Raw genomic sequence first — 10,596 nt, 5'->3', positions numbered from 1 at the left:
TATTGCAATCTAGTCTCCTTGGTGATGAAAAGCTGTGCTCTCAGAGGGCGTGTCTGTGGTGTGGCGTCGAATACGGTTGTGGCAAAATGGCTCAATAGTTCCCCCTTAACAATTTCAACGAAGCAGCTCTAGCAAAACCTAAAGAATGAATCACATCAACAGTGCAAACAAACAACCTCGACATGAAAGGTTGTGCTAATCGTACGTTTTCCTTCGTCAGCCCGGGGCCATATAACAGTGAAACAGGAAGTTCCAGTAATTTAACTATACATTGTCCAATTTGCACAAGATGAAACATGTTTGATGACCTGGAGTGACCACATAACAACTTCAGCATAATCAAAGCACCACACAAGCAACAGGATGCGACATTTAACTCCTTCATTCTCTGTGCAAATGCATAATGCACAACCACCAATGTCTATTTAGTATAACTAGACTAAAGTTTTATTGTTGAAACTAAATCTCCTGAAGTGACAGAGAAAAAAATACTGAACTCAAAATATGATTATTAGCATCAAAATATGAATTTAATTAAATATATAGATATCAAAAGTTGTTTCCGTATATAATTTGATTTTGATTCATTGTTTGTCGTAACTTAAAATTCATTATTTTTAGATGATGAAATATTCAAACCTTTATTGTAAAAAATATTCACGTGCTCAGAATCTAGAATTTAAAGTTTTGTGAGTTTGATCAGTGTCATGTTGATTAACTTTATGCAGAAATTTAAATAAAAACAATTTTTATTTTCTATTATTTATTGATCTGAACGTGTAAATTAAAGGTGGAGCAGGCAAAGTAAATAATTCATCATGATACATATTTTTTTTAATATTTAAGAAACATTTTCTAACAAACTAAGGATTTAATGAAGTTATTGGTTTTTTTAGATCATCAACAGTCACATCTGTTCCATTCCCTGGTTGTCATGGTGATGTTGGTGGGGGTCTCTGTGGTCCAGACCGTCGGTAGGATCAGGAAGCTGATTGGATCCTTTCAAAGGGACCTTCCAAACTCTCGACACAGGTCGACCCCGCACTGAAGCACCTGGAGAGAGACGCACTTAAGTCCCGTTAGCGCCCCCTAGACACAGCTGCTCTCACTACGAACCTAAAATTTCTGTTGGCAAGGAGAAAAAAACATTTACATACAAATCTTTTCACTTGGATCAACATGAGGCCGACAGTCGTCAGAGCGTTCTCCTGCAGCCAATCACTGAGCGTCGCTTCATAGCCCATAACACCAGTTTAACAACCACACATAATACACAACATAACGTAAAACAGGACGTAACAACAGACAACACAATGACATAGAGAAACATACATCAAGTAACATTACAAACATAAAACAATAACAAATATGACATAATATAGAATATTCTCAAAAACAGAACCAAATTTTATCATCAGTATTTGAGATAATGTAACACATAAAATGACATCAGTACCTGAGCGTACGAACGGTTTCCTCGTCCGAACAGCGGCCAGCACCAGGACGAGTCGACACTGCGATGATACGATGTGAAACAGGAACAAGGAAGAAGGTGTGGAACGCTCAGGTTCAGACTGTGGATGTAAGAGATCTTCAGCCAATCAGAAGGCCCCGTCCTGCCACAGCACCTCCCCTGTCATCAGTCAATCACTCAATCACTCAATCAGATTTATTAATGTTGTTTAATTCAATTGTGCCACGAATCAGAGCAGACGATAGGGAATCGAACCATTAAACAGACTCACATGGTGCAACACAACACAACATGTCACAACACAACACAACACAATGCAACACAACATGTCATAACACAACACAATTAACTCTGTTTATAAAGATTTCCTTATCCTTGTCTTATCTAAACAGCAACTAATGTTTTTACATAAAGAATCACACTTTGTAAAGAACACTTAACAATGGTAGTGTTTGGGGGAAAGTTAGATTTCCCTTTATTTTCACTTTGTAAAATAATTAATCCTGGCTGCAATAACGGAGGCACTGAACGCTGTGTCCTGCACAGAGCTGAGCTCTAGAGCTGTGGACATGTCTCTTAGATGCATGGCGACGTGGACGTGGACTCCGCTGAATGATTATAACACCGCTGCTCCAGGATCAGGACAGACGCACATTAAAGGACCGGTCGTCCTGTGTCTCTGTCGGAGTGTGACTCCTCCTCCTCACCCCCCCCTCTGACTTGCGCTCAGTTTACATTTTAACAATAAACACTGATAACAAGTTATCAGGACACGTACAGGACTGATGTTCACTTTGTGTTTGTTTGATTCTCTAGAGTTTATGAGACACGTGTTTAAACCTGCTACACAACACAAGACGTAATGTGACGCGCACAAGAGGGAAAGAGACGAGCAGACACACACACTCACACACACCCACACACACACTCTCCTGCAGACAGAAGAGTTCCTCCTGCAGATTACAACTTAACGCAGTGTTTTAACTTCATTGTTGCAGAAGAAGCGCCGCCCCGTTCATCCAGGAACATTAATAGGAATTCAGTAGGTTTTTATAGAGATGATGAGGATGAAAAGGCGTCAATTTCATAGTTATTTAATACATTTGGTCAATACATTAGTAAATTCAATTATTGCTGTCTATCTACTATTTTTATTTAAATTCATTTTTCAGGACAATCTGTCCTTCATCATTTGTGCGTCCGCATGGTCTGAGGAAGTACAACGTTAGGTACGAACATATTGATGAATCCCTGATTCGTGCGTCAAACGTTCGTATGCACGGTTTAAGCACAGATTTGAGCGTATGCACTGTTAGTAAATGAGGCCCATTGTCTGTTGTGTGCTGTACAGCTACATGTAGTGCTTCAAGAAGGAATATGCCTGGTCAATAAAATGTCCTGTCACAGTCAGAGAAGCTTGAGTTGTCCTCGCTGTCCACATATCACTTACAAACCACACATGCTGATATGATGGAGTCTTTCAGAGTTGTTTTACCTCATAGCTTTGGAATTTCACTTGACATCAAGGATTTCCTCATTCTAAACTGACAGAAACCTGATCCACATCAGAGTCTGATCCACATCACTGTAACCCCTCCCCGTCGTATCTCCGCCTCCCCCAGTCCCCACCCCCTGCAGCACCTCCTCAGTGTCAGTGTTTGGCTGCTGTGAACAGGATCGTGAACCGATCTGGATCAGACGGTAGTTCTGTTCTTTGCTGCTGTTGTGTTGGAGTGAAGAGAGAACATGAGACTGTGACCTGAGGTGAACACGTTCAGGTAAGAACACTTGTCTGACAGAGACCAGGTCTGAGATTCAAGACTGAGGTTAAGGAGGTGAGGTCAGATCTGTAGGAGGGGTGGAAGGTCACATCATGAAAACACACACACACACACACACACACACACACACACACACACTGATCCTACACACACAGTATGACAGCAGCTGTGTGGATCAGTTGCCATGGGAACACCTCATTATTTCCACAGTCTTATCTCTGATCTTTAATCAGCACAATAACAACTGACGTTGACAGACGTCCAATTAGAGCACAGCATATAAACTGGCATGGTTCTCAACCTGCGGGTCAGGACCCCCTGGGGGTCACAGGGCAGTGTGCAGGGGGCGATTATTTCAGTGTTTCATTTATTCTGCCTTGACATATGAAAACATTCTGTGTCAAACGACGTGACCGTCACTGTCCACATACTTCCGTCCTTTACAGGGTCTTGGCTGTTAATAATACATCCTCTAGAGGGCAGCACAGAGTTGTGATAAAGTTCCCCTTGTCTAAGCTCAAGTTTCTTCGTATTAATCCTGTAGTTTCCGATCAACTCATAAAGTTTATCTTCTAAAGGTTGCACCAAGTGTCTCCCTTGTGTCCTGTGGTCATCGCACTTAAACTGTTGGCTACACAGCCCCCCCCATGGTTTCCAGTCAGTTTCTCTGTTTTGTCCGTATCTGTAAACTTTAGAAGACGTAAGCAAATACAGGAAATCTTAACGCAGAGACAGTTCCGTCTGTTTGTAAAATCGAATGTTGAAAATAAATGATTTAATCAACGTGTTCACAACACAAACAACAACACAAAGTTCAGTACATTTCGAATGAAAAACACGTTTTCTGTTCATCAGAACCGTCCCATCATCAAACCTCAGTCTAAACTCCTCCTTTTCTGCAGGATGTCAGGTGACTGGTCCATTCTGGGGTCGTCCCTGTCTCCACCCAGCAGCTATGTAGCCCCACCCCCTACCAACATCTCTCAGCCCCGCCCCCTCTCAGACTGGGACACTCCCAGTTTCACTCGGGCTGCTCAGTTCCGTGTCGGCGCCACCTTGGTCCTCTTCCTGTTTGCGGCCTGCAGTAACCTGGCCCTATTGGCCAGCGTGTGGTGTGGCCGTGGCCGGCGGCTGGCATCTCACTTGCGGCCGCTGATGCTGAGCCTAGCATCGGCTGACCTGATGATGACGTTCGTGGTGATGCCTCTGGACGCAGTGTGGAACAGGACGGTGCAGTGGTATGGAGGAGACGTGCTCTGTAAACTCCTTTGCTTCCTGAAGCTGTTTGCCATGCACGCCTCTGCCTTCATCCTCGTTGTCATCAGCCTCGACCGCCAGCACGCTATCCTGCACCCGCTGGATGCTCTGAGCGCTCACCGTAGGAATCGGCGAATGGTTCTGATGGCCTGGAGCCTCAGCCTGCTGCTCGCATCACCACAGGTAGATATCTTGATGTGTTTCTTGTGTTTGACGGGTTTTTTGTGATTGGTGTGTTTGGCGTGTTTGCCGTGTTCCATACAGGTAACGAGTCACAGCAGCAGCTCCGGCTTTAAACCCTGAACATGAAATCTCTTCAGGAATGTTCTGATTAAAAGTGAAGCACCCCCTGCTGTTAGCTCTGCTAACTGTGCCACTTGGTTTCTATAAGGAATGCTAACAATGCTAAGATGCTATGAGCTGCAGGTTAATAAAGATTTCTTGACTTGACGTGAATACGAGTTAGTCCTTCCATGGCCGTGTCTCCGGCTGTGGGACAGTGGCAGGACTAGAATAATGTCCTCAGATGACAGTTTGAGAGTCTGTGAAGAGAAGGACTCTATAACATCAGTGTGAAGGTTCTAAACGTACGCTCTCAGGCGGGGTGAAGGTGTGGAGGTGGACGGAGGGGCTGTTGGTCCCTGTACAAACCCCCCTGTGGACAAACGGGTGACCTCCAGTGGAGGATTGTACATGGGGCCAATAAAAAAACAGTTCACACTCTGATGAGCTTCATCTCAGAACCGTCTAAATGATCCATCTGGAAAAACAGAGTGAGGGGTCTCTCTCTCTCTAACCTGTCTTTGACCCTGTCTCCAGCTCTTTATCTTCAGGACCATCATGGTAGACGGTGTAGACTTCACTCAGTGTGCGTCTCACGGCAGCTTCAGTCGCCGTTGGCAGGAGACACTTTACAACATGTTTCACTTCACCACGCTATACGTTGTTCCCCTGCTGGTCATGAGCTGCTGTTACAGCCGGATACTGCTGCACATTCACCAGCAGCACATGAGGGACAAAGGTAACGCACCTGAAACACACTATAACGGTACGACATCCCTGATGACATCACTGATGGATTCCCTTCTCAGCAGGTGAATCGTACCTGCGTCGCAGCGGCACTGACATCATCCCGAAAGCTCGGATGAAGACTCTGAAGATGACGGTGGTCATAGTTCTGTCCTTCGTCGTGTGCTGGACGCCGTACTACCTGCTGGGGATCTGGTATTGGTTCCAGCCTGAAATGCTGCGTGTCACTCCTGAGTATGTCCACCACGCCCTCTTTGTATTTGGGAACTTGAACACCTGCTGTGACCCCGTCATCTACGGCTTCTACACACCGTCCTTCAGGGCCGACCTCGCCGTCTGCTTCCGCCGGACAACGAGCGCTGCCGGTGCCTTGCCACGATCTCCAGACCGACTGTCTGCCAGACAGCGTCCTCACAGCAAGGAGCACGACACGCCAGTGAACAACCACGCAGCCGACTGCCGACCAATCAGAGGATAGGCCTCCACCAACATGAACCAATCGGAGGAGAGATAGATGACGCAGAAATTTATAAGTCCGATTTTAGTTGTAATTGTTTTGGTCAGATTACTTTTTTTATTTTTTGTGACAAGTGATCAATCAATCACTGATTCTTACTCCATTAATCAATAATATTTATTGAAAATATAAACCTTTTTACACAACAGCCATTTACTTTGCTCTGATTGGCTGCAGCTTCCAGACCGACTGAGTCATGTGACCGTCATCAACTGTCACATATCAATAATTCTGTGACAGATCAACAGAAGAAATAAAGAACAAAGTTTCTGTTTCTACATCAGTTTTATTTGGTTTCATGTGTCGACAAATATTCACAAATAGTCTTCATCATCTTCATCATCAGAAAATAATGTGAATCAGTGACAATAAAAAAAACAAATTATTTCATCAGAATTTTATGTAATTTAACATTTGTAAATGTTTGTAAATCTATTTGGTGTAAATCTGTTTAAAATCACATTAAAGCTTTGGGATGTTTTAGTTTTTTTTGACACATTAAAAATAAAATGTTTTCGAGAAAAGAAATCAGTAAATTAAAGCATCACTTTTCTCATTGGTTCTAGCTTCATTCACTAAGCAGCCTCGGTTTTTCTAACGCTAACCTTTGTAAAATAACGTGATGATGACGTCATTGTGATAATTACTAAATTTAACGTCATTATCACGTCATAACATCATGATAACAAACGTGTGGTTGATCAGTTGCTCGACCTTCAGCTGAAAACAACTTTTATCAAATTCTAGAAACATTTTCACACTTTCATTCAACTACAAGAAAAAGTTCATATTGAAAACAGGAAAAACATGTAATAATTAGAATATTTTCAGTAATTATCATCCAAAATTCTTGTTTTCATTTTGGCAGAATTTCCTCTTCACAGAAAAATCTGAACTGAAAGAATAAAGTTCTGGAAAAATAAACATTTTTATAAAACATTTTCTGTTGTTGGACTCTGAGCTGACAGTGACCCTCGACCTTTGACCCTGAGGACAGAGGACACGACTGTGAGACAACATTGGACTCGACGACAAGAATTTGACTTAGTGAGACTTGATGCAACTGTGGTTTGATGGCAACCATGGCAACTGAATGACATTTCATCAAAGTGTCTGAGACGTCAACATGTTTCTACAGATCTGAAAGTCTCCGCGTCGTGAGTTCACAGCCTCATTGGGTCACTGGGTCCCAGGGGCAAGACGTCGTGGGGTCACTGTCAGCAACAGAGACAGAAGCTGTAAAGACATTCGACCATAACCAGAACTCACAGACTCTGGTTCTAATAATCAATAATTATAGATCGTTTGGTCGAGGCGTTTCTTTCACTCTTTTGGTTTTGACCGTTTGTAAACGGATCCTGACACACGAAGCACAATATAAAAAATACTGAAAATTCACAGAAATATATAAAATGTGTTTTGGTTCAGTTTGTTTTTCGACTCTGAAACAACAGTTTGAACAGTAAAAACTTTTTATCTTTGGGCATCAATCAGCTCGCCTTTAAATTTCCAAGTTAAAATTTTACATTTTGGCTGAAACTTCAGAAGCTGCGACGTGTTCGTCGAGAGAAAAGTTATAAAGAAGTCAGAGGTCAGGTTTAACACGGCTGACGAGGCTGCACACACCTGCAGGCAGGTGACAGGAAGTGGTAAATAAAACATCAAAGGAAGTAGCTTTAGTCCAACAGGAAGTGTCAAAACAAAGTCATAGGGCTGAGGAGCGAGGGGCGGGGTCAGACAAGCAACATTCAGAGTCTAAGGGAGTCGGGGTCACGTCGGGGTAACGTCAGGTTCAATGACAAAGTGGCATTTTGGTTTCAGGGAGGTGACCAGCAGCAGGAGACTCGGGGCGTTTCCAGTCTGAGGTCGCTCTCTTTGGAGGTAGTTTGGTGGAGAAGCGGGGGGGCAGCAGACCGACGGCTTCCTCTGCGTTCTGACCTGAGGTGAGAAACACTAACAAGCTAAAGCGGAGGACAGTTGACGTCCTCCTCAGACGCCTGCTGACCAGAGTCATAATAAATCCCTTTGGCTATGGGCCTCAGAAGGACGCACCGCGGCGACGCCCTCGGCTGACGACCCGGCTCTGGTCAGACCGGCTGAAGGCCTCATTGTCTCAGGACACTCGGCACTGACGGTGACTAAATTAAAATGAACCTAAGAAAAAAGGTTTTGGTTTCAGCAACAGCAAACATCAGCAAGTGATGTCACACGGGAATCATTCACATGAGCTATGTAAAAAAAGCTTTGGTTTCAGTGTGAAGAATAAATTCTTCATCTGAACATCTGCGTTTTCATCCCTGTGACATCATCATCATCTTCATCATAATCTTCATCTTCATCAATCTCAGTGTGTCATTATAATGGGTCGGGGGTTGTAAGGCTGTCAGAAGCAGAGGAGCCGACCCCAGGCTGGGGTGGGGGAGGTGGGGGGGAGGTTATCTAGTGCCTGGGATTGGCTGAAAGGGGGATGTTGCTTCAACCATGACCATCACTGGAGGAGGGGCGGAGTCACATCTCTGTGGGAAGAGTAGACGGGTCAAAATTAACAGGATAAAAGCCGTGACCATGACGACCGTGATGACAAACAAATGAAAACACATGAATAGATCAAAGTGATTATCTGATTGGAGGAAATGTGAATGATGTCATTCATGAGGTCAGAGGGGGTGAACCATCAAAGTAGCTTAACTCATCCTGGCTTAAAGGAAAAGGTTCAGCTTGAATTAGCTTCAACTTGCACTTGATGCTTAAGCGTTCCACCAACACACATTCAGGTCTAATCAAGGCTGGTTCTATCCAGGCTTTAATAAACCAGGCTTTAATAAACCAGGCTTTAATAAACCAGGCTTCAATAAGCCAGGCTTCAATAAACCAGGCTTTAATAAACCAGGCTTTAATAAACCAGGCTTTAATAAACCAGCTTTAATAGCCAGGCTTCAATAAGCCAGGCTTTAATAAACCAGGCTTTAATAAACCAGGCTTTAATAAACCAGGCTTTAATAAACCAGGCTTCAATAAGCCAGGCTTTAATAAACCAGGCTTTAATAAACCAGGCTTCAATAAACCAGGCTTTAATAAACCAGGCTTTAATAAACCAGGCTTCAATAAGCCAGGCTTTAATAAACCAGGCTTTAATAAACCAGGCTTCAATAAACCAGGCTTCAATAAACCAGCGTTAATAAGCCAGGCTTCAATAAGCCAGGCTTTAATAAACCAGGCTTTAATAAACCAGGCTTTAATAAACCAGGCTTCAATAAACCAGGCTTTAATAAACCCGGCTTCAATAAACCAGGCTTTAATAAACCAGGCTTCAATAAACCAGCATTAATAAGCCCAGAATAATTGACTGTACACAATGTCCCTGAAAGACAAAAACCTGTGTGATGTGTTTTTCTGCAGCAGATCAACAGACGCTCATGGAGCTCGATGAAGAATTCAAACTCATATTTACCAAGATATGAAACATGTGGTGATCAACGAGGCAAAGGAGACGTCAGGACAGAACCCCCCCCGATGTGTGTGTGTGTGTGTGTGTGTGTGTGTGTGTGTGTGTGTGTGTGTGTGTGTGTTACCTGGCTGAGCTCAATGTTTTCAGGTATGTGACCTTTAGGATCTCTGACATCATTCAGGGTGGGCGGAGCATCCCAGCTCGCTGCCTTCCTACAGAACAAACTGAAAATAGAAAAATTATGAAGATGATGAAGATGACGAAGATGACGAAGATAAAGGTGATGAAGAGGATGAAGGTGTTACCTGCGTCTGTATCCCAGCAGGATGAAGATGATGCAGCAGAGGATGCAGGCGAGGCCACTGTGGACCCCGACCAGCAGAGTGGAGACAGATCCATCGGACTGATCACAGTTACAGGTCGGACCAGCTGAGACACACACACACAAATCACACTAGTTCAATAGAGGTCAGGGGTCAGGGTCAGAGGTCAGAGGTCAGAGGTCAGGGGCAGGGGAGGGGGCAGGGGGCAGAGTTCCCGGGTCAGGGCCTACCTGCTGCTGTGTTTCCTCCCTCGTTCAGAGACACGAGGCGCCGGTTGGCTGGACTGTCGCCGTTGCCATTAAACGCCACCAGCTGGATATCATACACGGCTGCAGGTTCTACAGGAAGTAAAGAAAAACCAACAATTAGAGAGGGTTAGGGGGTTAGCTAGCTAACGGCTAGCTAACGGCTAGCTAACGGCTAACATCCGTGGTCCTTGTGCTGCAGATGAACCAGAGTCCACTAGATCTGCAGATTCATGGCCCTGCTCTGACCAGCAGCCTCAGCAGAGCCTCCACATTCTGCTTCCATTTCCCCCTTCGCACCACGCTGACCTCAGGGGCCACGCTGACCTCAGGGGCCACGCTGACCTCAGGGGCCTCACACTGACCTCAGGGGCCTCACACTGACCTCAGGGGCCACGCTGACCTCAGGCCACACTGACCTCAGGGCCACACACTGACCTCAGGGGCGCTGACCTCAGGGCCACACACGGACCTCAGGGCCACGCACGACCTCAGGGGCCACGCTGACCTCAGGGGCCTCAC

General features: G+C 44.7%; 2 protein-coding genes across 2 annotated transcripts in view; one reads left to right on the top strand and one right to left on the bottom strand.

Annotated features, from left to right (window-relative positions):
* Positions 1 to 3,135: 3,135 nt before the first annotated feature.
* On the top strand, positions 3,136 to 6,281 carry LOC118114403 (gonadotropin-releasing hormone II receptor). Its single transcript, XM_035164869.1, has 4 exons — positions 3,136 to 3,252; positions 4,158 to 4,695; positions 5,332 to 5,533; positions 5,604 to 6,281. The coding sequence occupies exons 2-4, from the start codon at positions 4,159 to 4,161 to the stop codon at positions 6,017 to 6,019; spliced, it is 1,155 nt and encodes a 384-aa protein (XP_035020760.1). The 5' UTR covers positions 3,136 to 3,252; position 4,158; the 3' UTR covers positions 6,020 to 6,281.
* A 43-nt stretch (positions 6,282 to 6,324) lies between these two features.
* LOC118113729 (immunoglobulin superfamily DCC subclass member 3) overlaps positions 6,325 to 10,596 on the bottom strand; it is an 18,060-nt gene continuing 13,788 nt past the window's right edge. Inside the window, exons 11-14 of the mRNA XM_047340867.1 lie at positions 10,060 to 10,167; positions 9,812 to 9,935; positions 9,631 to 9,730; positions 6,325 to 8,574 (exon numbers count right to left, since the gene is read on the bottom strand). Of these exons, the coding sequence (XP_047196823.1) occupies positions 8,494 to 8,574; positions 9,631 to 9,730; positions 9,812 to 9,935; positions 10,060 to 10,167 (413 nt within the window). The 3' untranslated portion in view covers positions 6,325 to 8,493. The remainder of the gene's footprint in view (positions 8,575 to 9,630; positions 9,731 to 9,811; positions 9,936 to 10,059; positions 10,168 to 10,596) is intronic.

This window comes from Hippoglossus stenolepis, chromosome 8, assembly GCF_022539355.2.
Source record: "Hippoglossus stenolepis isolate QCI-W04-F060 chromosome 8, HSTE1.2, whole genome shotgun sequence".
Classification (NCBI taxonomy): Eukaryota; Metazoa; Chordata; class Actinopteri; order Pleuronectiformes; family Pleuronectidae; genus Hippoglossus; species Hippoglossus stenolepis.
Note: the sequence above shows the minus strand (reverse complement) of the source record. Positions and strands in the feature narration are given on the sequence as shown.

Excerpts from the sequence above, each read along its gene's own strand:
- LOC118114403 (XM_035164869.1), top strand. The coding sequence starts at position 4,159 with ATGTCAGGTGACTGGTCCATTCTGGGGTCGTCCCTGTCTCCACCCAGC. Across the intron at positions 4,696-5,331 it reads TGCTGCTCGCATCACCACAG|CTCTTTATCTTCAGGACCAT; the intron begins GTAGATATCTTG and ends CCCTGTCTCCAG. Across the intron at positions 5,534-5,603 it reads GCAGCACATGAGGGACAAAG|CAGGTGAATCGTACCTGCGT; the intron begins GTAACGCACCTG and ends TTCCCTTCTCAG.